The sequence below is a fragment of the Haematobia irritans genome, chromosome 2 (assembly GCF_050003625.1).
Source record: "Haematobia irritans isolate KBUSLIRL chromosome 2, ASM5000362v1, whole genome shotgun sequence".
Classification (NCBI taxonomy): Eukaryota; Metazoa; Arthropoda; class Insecta; order Diptera; family Muscidae; genus Haematobia; species Haematobia irritans.
In genome coordinates, this window is record NC_134398.1 from 116,942,694 (window position 1) to 116,964,954 (window position 22,261).

At 35.3% G+C, this 22,261-nt stretch overlaps 1 protein-coding gene across 5 annotated transcripts in view; it reads left to right on the plus strand.

Annotated features, from left to right (window-relative positions):
- capu (formin protein cappuccino) overlaps positions 1-22,261 on the plus strand; it is a 398,823-nt gene that overhangs the window by 163,782 nt on the left and 212,780 nt on the right. For 4 of the 5 annotated variants that reach the window (XM_075295921.1, XM_075295922.1, XM_075295924.1 and 1 more), the window contains exon 3: positions 15,491-16,090. The exons of the other annotated variant lie outside the window; for it this stretch is intronic. In XM_075295921.1, coding sequence (XP_075152036.1) covers positions 15,491-16,090 — 600 coding nt within the window. The remainder of the gene's footprint in view (positions 1-15,490; positions 16,091-22,261) is intronic. 5 annotated transcript variants of the gene reach the window in all.

Genomic DNA, 22,261 nt, shown 5'->3' on the forward strand with positions numbered 1-22,261 from the left:
CGTGGGAGGAGGTGATTATATTTATACATGATTTTTAAATTAGTATATGATTTTTCGATATCTGGTTGGGGAAGGGAAAAATTGAAATAAACTTTGTCGATTTTCTTCGATAGAGTTTATAGGGACCATTGAGTAGTTGTGAAATTAATCTGGGGTACGTGATAGTCCGATATCAGGTCGGAGTGGAGCGAAGGTGGGGAGAGGGTTCCCTTTGGTCCGTTTTTTTTCTCAAATTGAAAGTAGGGGGTTGTCCGTAAATGGGAACTCGGTATATAATTTTATGGTTTTTGCACAGGCTTCTGCCAGACTTCTTTTTAGTAAAGAACTTAAATTTACATGAAATTGGCTGTCAACGTAGAGAGTGCATCATTTTCCAACATTTTAGCAAATGTTAATGTGGTAAAATTTTTTACTACCGATTTATTGGATGGGAAACAGTAATTCTTTGTATGTTATTATAATATAGTGCTTAATTTTCAGATATGTTGAGGAGAAGGATACCTTTCCTTGACAAACCACACTTAAAATGCAATATAGAAGATTGTCCAACTACTTGAATGCAGAACATTATTAACAAAATTTGGAGGAAAGGGTACACCCTCTCCCCGACATTTTTTAAGACGAACCGTTTTACGTATGCATATCCGCCGTATTTGTACCTATAAACGAAAAAGCAAGTAGTCCGATTTGTTTGAAAGAATTCAAATCTTTTCGAATTTGTTTTCAGCACGAACGATATGGTTGACTAAGTTAACGCAAAATGTACGCTTCGGAAGGCGCAGAGAAGCGGGCCGGGTTACGCTAGTATTTTATATATATCGAAATTTTTTGTTTTTGATTTTTGAAGGTGGTGTGTCCACATGACGAAAGCAGAAAATCTGAACGGGTTTGTTGTCTTCCCTAAATAATAGCGTGCTACTGTATCAAATGAACATCTCCGATACTCACATTGTAATTCCTACTCATTTTCTACAATACGAGTACAGCTGAGCCAGAAGAAGCATTTCATTACTTAATTGTTGTGAAAGCGACAATCAAATAATTATACGTAGTTACAGAGAAAAAATTGAATAAACACTAGTAATTCCTCCAGCATTACCGGTATTTAAAAATAATAACTTACCTGTGTAAACAAAAAGTCTTTTCGTAATTATGGACAGAATTAAGGAAATTAGTATAGATCTGCCCGAGGTAGATATTCAATTAGTGCCCTATACACGGTTGCCACTCGAGATAAAAAAAATCTATCAATTTTTGGAGAAACTTTTACCAAAAAACAACAAAACAAAAAAATTGCAAATGTTATTTCTACACCCTCAAAAAAATCGCTTCTATAACATATACCCCAAACACATTTTGCTTCAAGCATAGATATTTTTAGGATTGGTCCAAACAAAGTATTGTTTGTATTGTTCAAGCATATTATATTTCACCTTAGGCATACACTGGGAGAAAACATTTTATGATTTTTCTTTTTTTTATACCCTCCACCATAGGATGGGGGTATATTAACTTTGTCATTCCGTTTGTAACACATCGAAATATTGCTCTAAGACCCCATAAAGTATATATATTCTGGGTCGTGGTGAAATTCTGAGTCGATCTAAGCATGTCCGTCCGTCCGTCCGTCTGTCCGTCTGTCCGTCTGTCCGGCTGTCCGTCCGTCTGTGGAAATCACGCTAACTTCCGAACGAAACTAGCTATCGACTTGAAACTTGGCACAAGTAGTTGTTATTGATGTAGGTCGGATGGTATTGAAAATGGGCCATATCGGCCCACGTTTACGTATAGCCCCCATATAAACCGATCCCCAAATTTGGCTTGCGGAGCCTTCCGGAGCAGCAAAATTCATCCGATCCGGTTGAAATTTGGTACGTGGTCTAAGTATACGGTCTCTAACAACCATGCAAAAATTGGTCCATATCGGTCCATAATTATATATAGCCCCCATATAAACCGATCCCCAGATTTGACCTCCGGAGCCTCTTGGAGGGGCAAAATTCATCCGATCCGGTTGAAATTTGGTACCTGACGTAAGTATACGGTCTCTAACAACCATGCAAAAATTGGTCCATATCGGTCCATAAATATATATAGCTCCCATATAAACCGATCCCCAGATTTGACCTCCGGAGCCTCTTGGAGGAGCAAACTTCATCCTACCCGATTGAAATTTGGTACGTGGTGTTAGTATATGGTCTCCAATAACCACGCAAAAACTGGTCCATATCGGTTTATAATTATATATAGCCCCAATATAAACCGATCCCCAGATTTGACCTCCGGAGCCTCTTGGAGGGGCAAAATTCATCCGATCCGTTTGAAATTGGGTACCTGATGTTAGTATACGGTCTCTAACAAGCATGCAAAAATTGGTCCATATCGGTCCATAATTATATATAGCTCCCATATAAACCGATCCCCAGATTTGAACTCTGGAGCCTCTTGGATGAGCAAAATTCATCCGATCCAATTGAAATTTAGTACGTGGTGTTAGTATATGGTCTCTAACAACCATGCAAAAATTGGTCCATATCGGTCCATAATTATATATAGCTCCCATATAAACCGATCCCCAGATTTGACCTCCGGAGCCTCTTGGAGGAGCAAAAGTCATCCGATGCGGTTGAAATTTGGTACATTTCGTTAGTATATGGCCTCTAACAGCCATGTAAAAATTGTCCAATTTTATTACTATAGAAAGTTTTGTCAAAATTTCATTTCTATAGAAAGTTTTGTTAAAAGTTTATTTCTATAGCAATGTTTGTCAACATTTTATTTCCATAGAAAATTTTGTCAAAATTTTATTTCTATAGAAAATTTTGTAAAAAAATTATTTCTGTAGAAAATTTTGTCAACATTTTAGTTCTATAGACAATTTTGTCAACATTTTATTTCTATAGAACATTTTGTCAACATTTTATTTCTATAGAAAATTTTGTCAACATTTTATTTCTATAGAAAATTTTGTCAAAATTTTATTGCTATAGAAAATTTTGTCAACATTTTACTTCCATAGAAAATTTTGGCAACATTGTATTTCTATAGAAAATTTTGTCAAGTTTTTATTTCTATAGAGAATTTTGTCAAAATTTTATTTCTATAGAAAATTTTGTCAAACTGAATTATATACGTATTTAATCGGCCTTTTTTTTTTTGTTTAATATATACCCCTTATGGACTAACTTACAATTTAGAAGACAGTGTTAAAAAGTTGTACGATACCTTGCCATCGGCAAGTGTTATCGCAACCTAAGTAATTCGATTGTGAATGACAGCCTTTAGTAGAAGTTCCTACGCAATCCATGGTGGAGGGTACATAAGATTCGGCCTGGCCGAACTTACGGCCGTATATACTTGTTTATATATATTTTTGAGACGCCAATTGGTTACTTCCATTCTTTTACTTGCAGCATACTCTCTAGGTCTCTCTTTCTAAACACATATATGTTTATAGGCTATTTCTAAATTAATATAAGTTTGCATCCAAGCATATTATATTTGCAAACATTTTATGTCCCAAACTTAATATGTTCTAACATATTAACATATATGTCCCAAACATGTTATGCTAGAATATGAACATTGTATGCTTGCAAAATATTATGTTAAAAATTTGAGTTCCAAATATATAATTTTTACACCCAAACATATGAAAAACAGTCTTTTTCGTCCGTGTATAGGAAATTTTGTCGAAATTTCATTTCTATAGGGAATTTTGTCCAAATTTCATTTCTAAAATGTTGTCAACATTTCATTTCAATAGAAAGAGAGGAATATTTCGCAAAAATCTACCAAAACATCAAGAATTCTATCAATCTACCATTTTTGGTAAAATTCTTCCAACTGTGGCAACAGTTGCGCTATATGCTAACTTTTAACGCTGAAAACATATATGAATTACCATTCACAAAAAATATCGGTTATCAGACGCTAATAGCAAATACATCATATCTTGGGGTCCGGGTTCGAATCCCACATTTGAAAAATGATTTCTGTTTTTTATTTTTACTTGGTTTTTTAATTTTGTTGGTCTCGTTAATGGTAGCAACAATCGCATTTCAAAAAAAAGTACAACATATTTACGGACATGATGCCAATCACAGAAAAATTAAATATTTGAATCAAATGCAAAAATTGTGATTTCAATCATTTTTGTATTTGATTGATACTAACAAATTCAATAATGCTACGAGCACAAGGAAGACGTGGATTGAAATAAAGACTATTAATCATAACTCGAACTTGGATGTTAACGTACTTAATGAAACGTTTGTAAATATACCCATGCCTGAGGTGAATGCTGATTTCTATAGTTCCCGAACTGTAACTTCCACCTCTCAACGTAATTTTAGTCTAAAGCATGCATTTGATAACGAGGTGTTCAATAGTATCATGACAATAAAGTCAAACGCTATCGGTACTGACGAAATCTGCCCAAAATTTGTCAAACTTATTATTCCGAGAATACTTCAATACATTACTCATATTATAAACAACTAGTGGAAACTGGCTAAAATCATACCTGTTCCAAAGGGTTCCAACGAATTCCGTCCATTGCCATTTATCTCGAAAGTGTTTGAAAGACTTGTTAATCTACAAAGTCTTCAATATTTAACTGAACATAAGATTATAACTGACCGTCAATCTGGATTCAGACCGAGGCATAGCTGTCTCACTGCCTTAGTAGACGTTGTGGAATCGATACGTAACAATCTTGACAAAAATGAAGTTTCTATTTTGGTACTGTTAGATCATTCGAAAGCATTTGAAACTGTCCACTATCCGACTTTGTATTATAAATTCATCCACTTGTTTTCTTTCTCTGAATCTACTGTACGACTAATGTCTAGCTATTTGGAAGACAGAAAGCAACTAACCGTTTCTGGCAACAATGCATCGTCACAGATAACAACAAAAAGGGGTGTTCCTCAGGGGTCCATACTTGGACCCTTGCTATATACGATGTACTCGAATGATTTACCGAACCAGCTTGAACATACCAACATAAGAATCTATGCTGATGATGTCCAGCTATACACATCTGCCACTACTGATACAATCGATAGGTGTGTAATGAATGTTAACAATGATCTCAACAGGATCCTGGATTGGGCGAATGGCAATGGTCTGGCTCTAAACCCCAATAAATCGAAGGCAATTCTGATTCATAAGAAGTCCACAACTGTGGGGAATGTTAACATATTTCTGGGTAACTGCCAAATAGAACTTGTCAAGGAAGTGAAGAATCTTGGAGTAACTTTCAATGAGAATTTAACTTGGTCTGATCATATGAATGCTAACTGCGGTAAAATATACGGTATGTTGCGTAATCTTTGGTATACTCAATCGTTTACACCTTTTCGTATAAGACTGCTGTTGGCCAAATCCTATGTTCTGCCTACTTTGTTATATAGCTGTGAAATTTTCTCTGGATGTAACACCACTGACTTAAAAAGACTAACAACCACGTTCAACAACATTGCCCGTTATGTCTTCGAATTGAAACGTTACGTAGTGTGACAATTTTTGCGAACAAAATTTTTGGTATCCCGTTTGACAAATACGTTCAACTCAGAACTCTGATATTCCTCCAAAAGATTATACACACAAAGGAACCACCATATCTCTACGAACGATTAACATTCGCTAGGTGGTAACAATTTGATACAGATTCGACATAGAAGTCTGTTATCTGAGCGGCAGTTTTATATATACGCGACGCGTCTCTGGAATAATTTACCCAATCAACTTCAACTTATATACAACACAGTGCAGTTCAAGATGAAGCTGACGAAATATCTAATTCAGGGCAGTTAATCACAAAGAAATCTTTATGTATAAACAACAATATCTAATTCAGTATCATATTATATGTAAATCCAATTCCTTATTATTATCATCTTTATTAAATTATCTTTCTACTTATTGTATTTATTATATTTGTTATAACATTACAGATTCGAATACTCATTATAAGATATAAAGGGTGATTTGTTAAGAGCTTGATAACTTTTTTTAAAAAAAAAACGCATAAAATTTGCAAAATCTCATCGGTTCTTTATTTGAAACGTTAGATTGGTCCATGACATTTACTTTTTGAAGATAATTTCATTTAAATGTTGACCGCGGCTGCGTCTTAGGTGGTCCATTCGGAAAGTCCAATTTTGGGCAACTTTTTCGAGCATTTCGGCCGGAATAGCCCGAATTTCTTCGGTAATGTTGTCTTCCAAAGCTGGAATAGTTGCTGGCTTATTTCTGTAGACTTTAGACTTGACGTAGCCCCACAAAAAATAGTCTAAAGGCGTCAAATCGCATGATCTTGGTGGCCAACTTACCGGTCCATTTCTTGAGATGAATTGTTCTCCGAAGTTTTCCCTCAAAATGGCCATAGAATCGCAAGCTGTGTGGCATGTAGCGCCATCTTGTTGAAACCACATGTCAACCAAGTTCAGTTCTTCCATTTTTGGCAACAAAAAGTTTGTTAGCATCGAACGATAGCGATCGCCATTCACCGTAACGTTGCGTCCAACAGCATCTTTGAAAAAATACGGTCCAATGATTCCACCAGCGTACAAACCACACCAAACAGTGCATTTTTCGGGATGCATGGGCAGTTCTTGAACGGCTTCTGGTTGCTCTTCACTCTAAATGCGGCAATTTTGCTTATTTACGTAGCCATTCAACCAGAAATGAGCCTCATCGCTGAACAAAATTTGTCGATAAAAAAGCGGATTTTCTGCCAACTTTTCTAGGGCCCATTCACTGAAAATTCGACGTTGTGGCAGATCGTAAGTCTATTCATGATGAAATGTCAAAGCATACTGAGCATCTTTCTCTTTGACACCATGTCTGAAATCCCACGTGATCTGTCAAATACTAATGCATGAAAATCCTAACCTCAAAAGAATCACCCTTTATATCTTTTGTATTAGGAAAGCAAAATAAATAAAATGAAAATGAAATGATTTTCAGCTAATTTCAAAAATCATGAATCCAATTACCAAAATTGCAAGGTCGTAGTAAAATTTATTTCAAATAATGGGATATTGAATAGAAAGGTAAATGGAATTTGTCATGACATTCAAATGAGACTTAATCAATCCAAATACATTAATACTTAAACTATACGACGCTTTTAATTAATAAATTGTGAAGGTAATCAATATATTAGAGTAAACCAAATCCATAGAATACTCATTTTTATATGAATAAATACACCATGGACAAGTAAATACGAACGTAAGTTCGGCCAGGCCGAATCTTATGTACCCCCCACCATGGATTGCGTAGAAACGTCTACTAAAGACTGCCATTCACAATCGAATTACTCTGGTTGTGGTAATAATTACCGATGGCAACGTATCTTAAAACTTCTTAACATCGTCTTCTAAATTCTATGTTAAGTATATAGTAGACAAAAACAGCAGATTAAATATGTATATAATTTAGTTCTTAACCGGTATAGTGCAATGGTTAGCATGCCCGCCTTGCATACACAAGGTCGTGGGTTCGATTCCTGCTTCGACCGAACACCAAAAATTTTTTCAGCGGTGGATTATCCCACCTCAGTAATGCTGGTGACATTTCTGAGGGTTTCAAAGCTTCTCTAAGTGGTTTCACTGCAGTGTGGAACGCCGTTCGGACTCGGCTATAAAAAGGAGGTCCCTTGTCATTGAGCTTAACATGGAATCGGGCAGCACTCAGTGATAAGAGAGTAATTCACCAATGTGGCATCACAATGGACTGAATAGTCTAAGCCTGCTACATCGGTCTGACACCTAACCTAACCTTTGCGCGGTAATTAGAAACCCAGAATTAAAATATGGTGTTCGCTTTATTTAGGGGGGCTATATACAATTATGAACCTAAATGGATCAATTTTTGTGGGATTGGGGTTCGGTTTATCAGGGTGATATATATAACTATCGACCGTTATGGACCAATTTTTGTATGGTTGTTAGTGATCATATACTATCACAATTTACCAAATTTCAACCGGATCAGATGAAATTTGCTCCTCCATTAGACTCCGGAGGTCAAATTTGGGGTTCGGTTTTTATGTGGGCTATACGTAAACGTAGTCTGATATGACCCATTAGCAATACCTTCCAATATGTGTACGATTTTTATTATAAATAATGCTGGTTTACAGAGATGTATATAATAGTAATATAGTCGATAGATAATATTTTTCCTATTTTTAATGGGGACTCACGAAAACTGATTTTTAATTATCTATACCATCCGGTGCAATCCTCATTTCTCATTTTCAATTGATTTGTTTTATAGTCTTCTCTTTCTTTTCTGTAATACAAACAGTTTAGAAGCACATATTTAAATTTACAAAACGTTTACCTTTTTTCGGACGAAGAATCGAACCACGTTTTCAAAGTAAAAACACAGTTCACACCAATAAAAATATATGTATGGGACTGACAAAATATATCGTGAATGACCGTATGAGGAAAAAATTTGTTTGTGAGTGCGCGAGAGTAAAATTTAAAAATATCACGATAAAATTTATACGTGCGTGAGTAACAATACTTTTTCCTGAATGTGTTATCGAAACTTCTCTCTCACGCATATCTCTAATTTAGAATAAAGGTATTGACTTACAGCAAAAATAAAACTGCAATGACTTGACACACATGACATGTGGTTTCAACAAGAAACCACATGTCAGTGATGCCAGGAAAATCTTTGAAAATTCCCAACGCGGCTCCTAAAAATTCCTTTTTCCCTACGCCCAACATGTTTTTCCCTACGGTGACAAATTACTAAATTCAAACAAATATGGCAAGAAAATAACAAATATTTTAAATTGAATTCAACTTCCTTAAAATTAATAGTCATGGACTATATCCTTCAATAAAGGGACCAAATGTTGAATAATATGAATACTGTCATTCTTAATCGGATTGCGAACTTTGCAACATCATTGCTAATTTTTAACAATACCAAAATTTTTCTTGTGGACTGATTTCCGCAATTTACGAACTTTCCACAAGCAATGCAATGACATTTAGAATCGTTATTTCCGACCGCCTCTAGCCAACCCTTTAATTCAACAGTGAGCCAATTTGCAATTCTAAATTCTGCTGCGCCGAAAGAATTTTCTGCGTTAAAAGAACAAAAATTTCCGTTAAAAGTACGAAATATGTCATTGTTTTACAACCAAAGAAACTTTTCATTAAAAGTACGAAATATTTCGTTATTTTATGAAGAATTTTTCTTAGTTTGTAAGAAACAACTTTGTACTTTATATGAAAAAGTTTTGTACTTTTTACGAAAATTTGACATATTTTTGTTATGAAATTATTACGTACTTTTAATGAAACAATTTCGTAATTTTTATGAAAAACTTTCGTACTTTTTGTGAAAAATTTTCGAACTTCTAGAAAAAAAAAATTATAATCCAAAGTGCATTTGGTTGTATTAACAAGTTAGAAAAATTTAATCACTACTTTACATCTTAAGTTTTTGAATAACTTTTAGTTTGGTTGCTTAACTTTTATTCATAGCATGCTGTCACCCAAATGAGAAGTAGCCTAGACATGCATGCACATTACCAAAGACAATTTTATAACACGAACGGAAATTTTACAACTTCAATGAAACTTCTTCGTTATTTTAAAGAAAATGTTTCGTACCTTTTATTAAGAAATTCTAACGCAGAATGTTTTGTAATATATTCATCAGTTCGTAAAATCTTCTTCAAAAAAATCATGAAATTTGAAGAAAGTTTCGTTAAAATACGAACCTAATGTAGAATACTTCGTAGACGCTTCGTATATTCGTAAAATGTTCTTCGTAAAATTTACGAAAATGAATGAAAATTTTGTTGTTTTAATGAAGAATTCACGAAGAATAGTTAACGAGGAATTCATCGTAAAATTAATGAAGAGAATTCTTTCGGTGTGGAATGGTTTTATTATGAATATAATTTTCCCATAGGTAAACAGCGTAAAACTGTTTTTTTATTCCGGAATAAAAATCCTACATTTATAAAGGGTGATTCTTTTGAGGTTAGGATTTTCATGCATTAGTATTTGACAGATCACGTGGGATTTCAGACATGGTGTCAAAGAGAAAGATGCTCAGTATGCTTTGACATTTCATCATGAATAGACTTACTAACGAGCAACGCTTGCAAATCATTGAATTTTATTACCAAAATCAGTGTTCGGTTCGAAATGTGTTTATCGACAAATTTTGTTCAGCGATGAGGCTCATTTCTGGTTGAATGGCTACGTAAATAAGCAAAATTGCCGCATTTGGAGTGAAGAGCAACCAGAAGCCGTTCAAGAACTGCCCATGCATCCCGAAAAATGCACTGTTTGGTGTGGTTTGTACGCTGGTGGAATCATTGGACCGTATTTTTTCAAAGATGCTGTTGGACGCAACGTTACGGTGAATGGCGATCGCTATCGTTCGATGCTAACAAACTTTTTGTTGCCAAAAATGGAAGAACTGAACTTGGTTGACATGTGGTTTCAACAAGATGGCGCTACATGCCACACAGCTCGCGATTCTATGGCCATTTTGAGGGAAAACTTCGGAGAACAATTCATCTCAAGAAATGGACCGGTAAGTTGGCCACCAAGATCATGCGATTTGACACCTTTAGACTATTTTTTGTGGGGCTACGTCAAGTCTAAAGTCTACAGAAATAAGCCAGCAACTATTCCAGCTTTGGAAGACAACATTTCCGAAGAAATTCGGGCTATTCCGGCCGAAATGCTCGAAAAAGTTGCCCAAAATTGGACTTTCCGAATGGACCACCTAAGACGCAGCCGCGGTCAACATTTAAATGAAATTATCTTCAAAAAGTAAATGTCATGGACCAATCTAACGTTTGAAATAAAGATCCGATGAGATTTTGCAAATTTTATGCGTTTTTTTTAAAAAAAAAGTTATCAAGCTCTTAACAAATCACCCTTTATAAACGCATCCGAATGTACTGCAAGTGACCTTTGTATTAGAAAATATTGGGAAGCACCAAGTTTATGTACCCAAATGGAAGCGTTCTGCAAATGAAATCTATTTACGCATTCATGTAACACTAGTTTACACTGAAAATGTACATTTGATGAGAGGTGAATTTTCTTTTGTATTTTGATCTACTGAACTCGAAAATGAAGTTTAATATTTTTTTATGGAACAGTTTTCGAGATATCCCGTTATTTTTAGTTTTTCGGACTTTATTCACTAAACAAATTATAACTCGAGCTAGAAATGTCCGATTTTATCATTGTTGGTACTTGAATGAAGGTACACCCAGAAAAAAGTGACCCCTTCTTTAAGTTAAAACTAGTAAGGAAAGTCTAAAGTCGGGCGGGGCCGACTATATTATACCCTGCACCACTTTGTAGATCTAAATTTTCGATACCATATCACATCCGTCATATGTGTTGGGTGCTATATATAAAAGTTTGACCCAAATACATACATTTAAATATCATTCGATTTGGACAGAATTTGATAGACTTTTACAAAATCTATAGACTCAAAATTTAAGTTGGCTAATGCACTATGGTGGAACACAATGTTAGTAAAAAAAAATATGGGAAACATTTAAATCTGAAACAGTTTTAAGGAAACTTCGCAAAAGTTTATTTATGATTTATCGCTCGGTATATATGTATTAGAAGTTTAGGAAAATTAGAGTCACTTTTACAACTTTTCGACTAAGCAGTGGCGATTTAACTAGGAAAATGTTGGTATTTTGACCATTTTTGTCGAAATCAGAAAAACGTATATATGGGAGCTAAATCTAAATATGAAGCGATTTCAATCAAATTTGGCACACATGACTATATTACTAATTGTACTCCTAGTGCAAAATTTCAACCAAATTGGGCCAAAACTCTGGCTTCTGGGGCCATATAAGTCCTTATCGGGCGAAAAATATATATGGAAGCTATATCTAAATCTGAACCGATTTCAATCAAATTTGGCACACATGACTATACTACCAATTGTACTCCTTGTGCAAAATTTCAAGCTAATCGGGATAAAACTCTGGCCTCTGGGTCCATATAAGAGCATATCGGGCGAAAGATATATATGGGAGCTATATCTAAATCTGAATCGATTTCAATCAAATTTGGCACGCATAGCTACAATACTAAATTTACTCCCTGTGCAAAATTTCAACCAAATTGGGACAAAACTCTGGCTTTTAGGATCATATTAGTCCATATCGGGCGAAAGATATATATGGGAGCTATATCTAAATCTGAACCGATTTCAATCAAATTTTGCACACTTGACTATACGACTAAGTGTTATGTTTGTACAAAATTTCAATTAAATCGGTATAAAACTCTGGCTGCTGGGTCCATATTAGAGCATATCGGGCGAAAGATATATATGGGAGCTATATCTAAATCTGAACCGATTTCTTCCAAAATCAATAGGTTTCTATTCTGACCCAAATTAGGAACATGTGCCAAATTTGAAGGCGATTGGACTTAAATTGCGACCTAGACTTTGATGACAAAAATGTGTTCACAGACAGACGGAGGACGGACGGACAGACGGACATGGTTATATCGACTCAGGGACCCACTCTGAGCATTATTACCAAAGACACCATGTGTCTATCTCGTCTCCTTCTGGGTGTTACAAACATATTCACTAACTTCTAATACCCTGTTCCACAGTGTGGCGCAGGGTATAATGAACTCATTGTGAAAAAGTTGAACTTCGTATAGCGCCAAAGACATTTTTATTTGTGTGAACGACGTGATTTTCGTAGAAATTACGTAGAATACATTCCATATATTAGTTAACATTTTCCTATATTTATGTACGCGCAAACATATCGATTACATCGATGACAGGTATCGATTACAGGTAGATAAAAGAAATATAGGAAAATTTCCTATATTCTAGAAGTGTGTTTCCTTAAGTTTTAAAAGGATTAAGTACTTCTTAGTACGAATGAACTAAAATATTTTTCTATGCCACGTGTTATTCGTATGTATGATAAGCTTTCTATAATAAAGGAAGTCAGTGTTATCGTTTTATAAGAAATTTTACTAAATTTGAGCAAACTTGGTTTTAGTCCGGTTTTTGTTTTGTTTTACGAATGTTTTGTTATCAGAGAATAAAATTTTCTTGTTCAGTAGTAAATTCTTATACCCCGCGAAGAAAACAGTATTAGTAAAATTCCATGCCATATTCTAGTTTATGAACTATTCCTAACTGCTTTCAGTTTAGGATTTTTTACTGAAACAAGTAAATTTTATTATTTCACACAAAAAATTAACTTAATGGAAATAAAATGGCTGAACTAAATTGATAAACATTTTTATACCCACCACCATAAAATGGTGACGGGGGTATAATAAGTTTGTCATTCCGTTTGTAACACATCGAAATATCGATTTCCGACCATATAAAGTATATATATTCTTGATCAGGGAGAAATTCTAAGACGATATAAGCATGTCCGTCTGTCCGTCTGTCTGTCTGTTGTAATCACGCTACAGCATTCAATAATGGCGCTATCGTCCCCAAATTTGGCACAGATTAGTTTTTTGTTTGCAGGCAGGTCAAGTTCGAAGATGGGCTATATCGGTCCAAGTTTTGATATAGTCCCCATATAAACCGACCTCCCGATTTGGGGTCTTGGGCCTATAAAAACCGTAGTTTTTATCAGATTTGCCTGAAATTGGAAATCCAGAGGTATTTTGGGACCATAAAGAGGTGTGTCGAGAATGGTCCGTATCGGTCCATGGTTTGATATAGCCCCCATATAAACCAACCTCCCGATTTGGAGTCTTGGGCCTATAAAAACCGTAGTTTTTATCCAATTTAGCTGATATTGGAAATATAGAGGTATTTGAGAACCATAAAAAGGTGTGCCGAAAAAGGTTCCCATCGGTCCATGTTTTGGTATAGCCCCCATATAGACCGATATCCCGATTTTGCTTCTAGGGCTTCTAGAAACTATATTTACAATACGATTTGCCTGAAATTGGAAATCTAGAGGTATTTGAGGACCATAAAAAGGTGTGCCGAAAATGGTGCTCATCGGTCCATGTTTTGATATAGTCCCCATAGAGATTGATCTCCCGATTTTGCTTCTTGGGCTTCTAGAAACTATATCTACCATCCGCTTTGCCTGAAATTCTTGAGCTTCTATAAACTGTATTTATTACCCGATTTGCCTGAAATTCGAAATCTAGAGGTATTTTTAGACCACAAATAAGTGTGCCGAAATTGAGGTATATCGGTCCATTTTTTGGTATAACCATGGGGGTATAACCATGATCTCTCGATTTTTACTTCTTGGGCGTCTAGAGACTATGTTTTCTAGCCGATTTGTTTGAAATTCTGGAGGTATTTTAAGATCACAAATATGTGAGCAGCAAATGGTACCTATCGGTCCATGTTTTGGTATAGCCCTCATATACACCGATCTCCCGAATTTATTTCTTGGGCTTCTATAATCCGTAGTTTTTACCCAATTTGGCTGAAATTGGAAATCTATAATAAAATTTAGACAAACGAAATTTCCTTTTCTTATAAAGTATTTTCGTTTATTCAACTCTAAAATTCTCTAATATAGCAGGCGCACTGATCATGAAAATTGCTTCAAACTGAAAGTAAAATTTCCAGATTTTACTCATCGTATTTATTTAAATAATGGCAGAAAAAATCTACAGATTTAAGATTTCAAATCAAGGCGTAATTTAATCACATACACGATATGTTTATAATTTCTCTAAAACTCAAACAAAATTGGTTCTCATAAATCTAGAATCTTATCTGGTCTTCAAAGGTAGAACCTTTAAAGTTTGTCTTCGGGAGCTGACTGCCTTGGGAGAAGATTTGTCATCAAACCCCCTACAATTCTATATATTATCAAGTAACCCACTACGACGAAGAGTTTTTAAAGTAAACTATCATATTTGATTCATGTGGTGGGTATTTAAAATTCGGCACGGCCGAATTTACTGCTGTATATGCTTGTTTCCTTTAGTTTCGAAGGCACTTTTTTCTGGGTGTATTGAAGTGACGAACAAATATGTATAATGGGATCTGTGATAAGTTAAATGGTTCAAAATATATCGATGAAAATAGGGTGAATTCTGCGTGCAAGTCTTGTGAAATTATGGATGGAAAAGATCCAAAGCAACATTTTATAATTCTAAATTAATTGATTCAAAAAACTAAACATAGTACTTACCTTAAACTCTGAATTACCAAAATATTTTGGGAAAGAACACGCCGTTACATTCATACATATATCATTAAATGGATCCTTTGCATGATTTTTGTAGGTTTTTGAGTGTTCGTTTATTGTATTTTATGGTTTGTTTACATTTTCCCCTCAAACAAGTTAATTAATTCAACCTAGCAAAGTAAAAACCCAGTAGCTAATGCAGTTGTTTAATCCTGGCCACACCTCTATGAAAAAAAAAATAATTTTTACTCGTGTATTTCCTATCCTTATTGGTTTACTTCTACACTGCAGGTGAGAAAGTTAAACACCCGATCAAATACAAACCGAATAAAATATCCGAAAAATCAACATCAAGAGACAAAATCTCCACTTTGCCAAAGAAACGGTTGGCACCACAACCACCCTGTGTTACGGTTGCCGACGATCAACTAACGGTGTTAGCAAAGACAACAACCCTTTGTAGTTCAATGTCGACAGCACAAGGTGGCAACTCTGAAGATCATACACAAAAGCAAGTGACTAAACAACAATCTCATCCCAGACTTCAGAGGCTTACTGATTCTACCATAACGCTGAGTAAATTGGAATACGATATTGATGAGAATGACAAAGGAAAACGTTTGGAAATGGATACTCATACAACGGACTCTTTTGTGAGAACGACAACAACGCAACGAAAATCGATAGCAAAACATGAGATAAAAAGTACTGATGGAAGTTCTACTCTTCATCAGCCGCGCTCAATAACTGGAAATCGCACAAAGCCAACGATAAAAAGTGGTGGCTTAAATCTCCCAATAGCCTTGGAAACAACAAACAATGAAGCGTCGTTGAGAGAAGAACGCCAACAGCACCCGAAGCAGAGTTATGTTATGCATGAGAGAAACAATGGTAAAATTTTGTAGTTATTTTGTTGCCCCATCTATCTGACTTGGGCATTGTAGTATTTGTGCTATAGTTCATTACAACACGGGATTAGTAGTACAATTTGAGGGGAAACTATCGGCACAAAAACAAAGACTTGATGCAAAGCACAGTGGTTCCAATAGTGAAAATATAGGCAAAAAGTTAGTAGAGTCAATTTTATTATTAGAAAATACTCAGAAAATCTCGTTCCCAACAAAAAACAATCATTACCCTCCACAGTAGAATTCAACTAATCAATGCCTTAGCAATGATTTCTCAAATGGAAATTAATTTCTATGTTTCAAACATATTACAGAATGTGTAAAGGCAAAGTAATTTGTAAGGCCATTTAAATTTATGTTTAGGATCGAGTATACCCTCAAATTGATATGGATGATTTTCATCCTTGTGTTTACTGAGTAGTTTCCAATGATTTTATTAGTTGTGTTCATTAGATAGGGTCACGGCCTAAAGGAAAACAAAAAGTTGATGCGGTCACCCCCCAGTTTTGTAGCATATTCGAAGACAATTTCAGAACACCAAAACTTTTTTTTTCCGTGCACCCTACGACCCCCCGAAATACAATTTATTGTGCTGTGTCGTCATTTGAAGTCCGATTGAAAAGAAACGCATATCGTTGTTCGTGGTTGATCAGGGGCTATATTTCGTGCATTGGTCATTTTTGACTCTGACGTCAAATTTGATTTTTAATTTTTTTATTTCGCTTCGTATACCCCTATGGTGTCCATTTCTTACAACCATTATAAATACCTTAACAAAATATGAAACTTTTGCTTTTGAAGTATTTACTTATATTCATAAACAAAAAAGTTACAGAGATTTTAAAAAGTCAATAGGTCACCCTACACACCACCAAATAGTTTTTGTTGTGTTGTCATGATGTCCGATCGAAACGACATGCACATCGTTATTCACATCTACGAAATTAATTTATAAGGCATTTAGAACACAAAACCTGTTTATCTGTAAATTTCTAACGGTACCTTTGTATACATACTCGTTGTTTGCACTATGGCATTTTCTGCGTTATGCAAAGTGCATGTGTTTTTGCAAGAACACTTTGAGAGCCTACTGTTTTAAAATTCTAACAATCACATTCGCTACATGATTTTTTAAGTCTGTCCATACTTTTGTGAGAGAAGGCTGTTGATAGTATTTGAAAAAAGTGAAAACAACAGCCTTCTCTCACAAAAATATGGACAGACTTAAAAAATCATGTAGCGAATGTGATTGTTAGAATTTTAAAACAGTAGGCTCTCAAATTGTTCTTGCAAAAACACATGCACTTTGCACAACGCAGAAAATGCCATAGTGCAAACAACGAGTATGTATACAAAGGTACCGTTAGAAATTTGATTAATTTTTGAATGCATTTTGATTACTTTTTGTTAATAATTGAGAGACTAGAATAGGTATCGGCAAAACAAGCTGTGCACAGTTTTAAAACAGAGATGGAATGTGATCACCTCAAATAGGTTTCAAGAGCATAATGCTATTTTTGAAAGGGGAACATGTAATATGTTTGTCTCAACTATGTAAAGTGAAACCTTTGAAAGGTGGACACCCACGGTCTCCAACTTATGAGGGCAGTCGCAGCACTCTCGTTTGTCGGCAGTGCTGAAAATGCCCTCAATTTGCAATTGCGCGGGGCACTATTTTCACAACATAATTCGAAGCCTTTTCGAATTGGTGCTTGTTTAAAAAAAAAACCAAAAATGGTCATATTCCGGGCAAAACTACCAAAAAAAGAAAACGCAATTACATTAAAAAATGGTACTATTATGTTTAGAGAAGGTTTAAATGAATTAAAAACAGGGAAAAATTATACACAATTAAAGCATAACGATCTACTAAGTTCGTATTTCTCACAACATAGTTTATTACTTCTTTAAATTTGTAAATTTTACTACAAATGCGTCCATCATGAACTTCGTATGGCACTAAAGACATTGTTACTATTTTGAACTCCAATTTTTTCCTTCAAACTACAAAAATTTCTTCAACAAAAATTTTCTTGAATTTGTGGAAAAATATTTACTTATTTTTAAATTAAAATTTTTTAATCAAAATTTTCTAAAATTAAGCGAACGTTTTCTTCCTGGTGGGTTCACTGTTTTTTCAGTGTAGAAACCATTAACAAAACAAAGCGGATAAATTCTGAAATGCTGAATATTTGCACATATGTATATATAAGTAAATTGACTTAATGAAAAATATATTGTAGTTGGAATAGATAACACTCAACACCAGCTACCTTGTAGTTACGATCGTACTCTTTGCTTAGTGAAAACGCATTTTAAACCCCGGTTCCAATGACTGCAATGACTTATTTCCCGTTTGGTTGCAGCAGACAAATTGTTATTGTGGTTCTAGCCATTCATTCTACCGTTTCAAATAATAAACAAACAAATCCAAAAACAAAACCGGCCAATATCACACGTGAGGCACAGTTCTTCTACTAATGGTAGCAACAATGTACATGTGCACACACACACACGCACGTGATGTCCGACACGCTATCGAGACGCTTCTTATCCCAAAACAGAGAAAAAACAAACAAAAAACACAACACTATGGTCTCCTCTTGCTGGAGGGTAACCCGAAAGGTGTCGGTGACGGCGGAAGAAGAAACGGTGGCTTTTTGTTGGCTGTCTTTTGGAAATCCATTACCATAATTCCCATCAGTCAACGTCGCAGTCGACCGCCGCTGCCATAGTCATTCTCGCACTACTTCCAGTCGTAAGCAATTCGACTCAGTTTTGTTTTGCATTCGGTCGAAGCCGGAACGAACGGCAAACGAGTGTTGTTGTGACGTCGCCGAAGCCGGGGTGAAGAATTGAAAAAACTCGCAACGCAAATGCGAATACATTTCGTAGTGGTGGTTGTTTTAGTGTGAAAAATCATTCAGCAATTGCGACACATTCGTCATAGGTTGGCGAATGTTGACCGTGAAAAGTCCCTAGAAAAAGGGAAAGAGTAAAAGAAAATCGAATGGGAAGAAAGAGAAATCGAAAGCATAGAATGTGAAAATAGTGTCCCAATAAAAGATCAAAAGCAACAACAAACTTCATTATTACACTCCCTTGTTAGCATGGAGAAGAACAAACCGCATCACCAAGATCAGAAACAACAAAAGAAACAATCACAATAAACAAAGAACACCAGAAAAGTGGTCAAACAAGATTCAATTTCCCCCAAATCCCTGCCCAAGCAGAGAAGCCACAGGTGAGGACCACTCTTGAATTCAATGAACAATGAAGTTCATTCCAACTTTATCTCTCCCCTTGTGGCACATTTAAAACTTTCCTGGTGAAACAATCGCTCTTAACCAAAACTCTTCTTGTAGAGATTCACATTACCTCCCTCCTCTTAGGCTGCTATTCACACTTTGTTGTAGTTGTTTTTGTTTTTCTTGAAGTTTCATCTTTAGGTACCGTTACGAAACTTTGGCTGATGGCTTGCAAAGTTTTTCACCACAACGAGAGAAAAAATTTAACTCTTCCCTCTGTCACATCATCTACATCCAAACATTTGCTTAGCGGCCCGTGTTCATAACGATAGTGGAATAGTGAAATGAAGAAGCATGAATGGATGGAAATTATTTTGCTTTTAATTATTTTTTAATTGTCTTCTTCATTTTGGAGCCAAATAAATGACACCAACCTTTGCTTAAGAAATAGCAACAAGTAAGAAAGTCGCAGAGTTTGGCCGGTTCACTGTTTCTCACTCATTTGCCTTCAACTATGGATTTGAATCATTAGTCTGTATTGTAATCTTTTACCTTTTCCTAGTTGAAGTAAAAAACAAAGATACGCCAGTTTGTGGACCTAATTTATGTTAGGTGTAGTTGCTGCCTGATATTTCAGGAACACTTAGCTCAATGACAAGGAACCTAATTTGTATAGCCGAGCCCGAAGGGCGTTTCACAATATTTTGAAACCTCTTAGAGGAGAGAGAGTACATTACTGAGAGGGGAAAATCCATCGCTGAAAAACATTTCAATGTTTGGTTGAAATTGGAATTGTCACCATGACCTTTCGTATACAATGTAGGCTAGCTAACACCACGATCGCTCCAATTCAGGGACTTTGTTATGGACATTTGAGGGCATGTATTTAGTATGTATTAGAATTTCTAATGAATTTCCTTTCTCAAGACAGTCGGTAGATTTAAATTTTTGGGAAATATTTTTAATTGTAGAGGGAATCTTAAAATTCTCTTTATTTATACAACAGACATCTACATAAATCTACAGATTTTAATGCATTTTAATATTTTCAAAAATTCGCAATTTTGTTGTCGTTTCTTTTATTTCAGCTTAAAACCATACATTGACTAAACTACAAGAGTAGCTTAACCAACAGAGGAAAAGAATGTTTGTCAAATTTATTTGGGCAAAGCCCTATAGACTGCAAGATGGTTGGATGGACGCACGTTTCGGAATTACCACATTCCTCATCAGCATCCTCTACTTGCAGCAAAACTATCAACCAATTATCAGAATAAATTCAGGCAGTTTATTAAACCCAACAAAAACCACACTTGAACCCTCCGAAAAAAGGTTTTACATTGATAGCCGGCTTATGCCAAATAAATTCGAAACAAACATATCTCTTTTCCTATGCCACTGTCAAATCATCGATTTGAATTCACATGGCTGGGTTTATTTTGAGCGTGCCTCCTCTTCTTTTTCCATTTGTTTTGTTTTGTTATTGTTGGTTTTGTTCTTTAAGCATTGTTGTCGTTTCTTTTATTTCAGCTTAAAACCATACATTGACTAAACTACAAGAGTAGCTTAACCAACAGAGGAAAAGAATGTTTGTCAAATTTATTTGGGCAAAGCCCTATAGACTGCAAGATGGTTGGATGGACGCACGTTTCGGAATTACCACATTCCTCATCAGCATCCTCTACTTGCAGCAAAACTATCAACCAATTATCAGAATAAATTCAGGCAGTTTATTAAACCCAACAAAAACCACACTTGAACCCTCCGAAAAAAGGTTTTACATTGATAGCCGGCTTATGCCAAATAAATTCGAAACAAACATATCTCTTTTCCTATGCCACTGTCAAATCATCGATTTGAATTCACATGGCTGGGTTTATTTTGAGCGTGCCTCCTCTTCTTTTTCCATTTGTTTTGTTTTGTTATTGTTGGTTTTGTTCTTTAAGCATTGTTGTCGTTTCTTTTATTTCAGCTTAAAACCATACATTGACTAAACTACAAGAGTAGCTTAACCAACAGAGGAAAAGAATGTTTGTCAAATTTATTTGGGCAAAGCCCTATAGACTGCAAGATGGTTGGATGGACGCACGTTTCGGAATTACCACATTCCTCATCAGCATCCTCTACTTGCAGCAAAACTATCAACCAATTATCAGAATAAATTCAGGCAGTTTATTAAACCCAACAAAAACCACACTTGAACCCTCCGAAAAAAGGTTTTACATTGATAGCCGGCTTATGCCAAATAAATTCGAAACAAACATATCTCTTTTCCTATGCCACTGTCAAATCATCGATTTGAATTCACATGGCTGGGTTTATTTTGAGCGTGCCTCCTCTTCTTTTTCCATTTGTTTTGTTTTGTTATTGTTGGTTTTGTTCTTTAAGCATTGTTGTCGTTTCTTTTATTTCAGCTTAAAACCATACATTGACTAAACTACAAGAGTAGCTTAACCAACAGAGGAAAAGAATGTTTGTCAAATTTATTTGGGCAAAGCCCTATAGACTGCAAGATGGTTGGATGGACGCACGTTTCGGAATTACCACATTCCTCATCAGCATCCTCTACTTGCAGCAAAACTATCAACCAATTATCAGAATAAATTCAGGCAGTTTATTAAACCCAACAAAAACCACACTTGAACCCTCCGAAAAAAGGTTTTACATTGATAGCCGGCTTATGCCAAATAAATTCGAAACAAACATATCTCTTTTCCTATGCCACTGTCAAATCATCGATTTGAATTCACATGGCTGGGTTTATTTTGAGCGTGCCTCCTCTTCTTTTTCCATTTGTTTTGTTTTGTTATTGTTGGTTTTGTTCTTTAAGCATTGTTGTCGTTTCTTTTATTTCAGCTTAAAACCATACATTGACTAAACTACAAGAGTAGCTTAACCAACAGAGG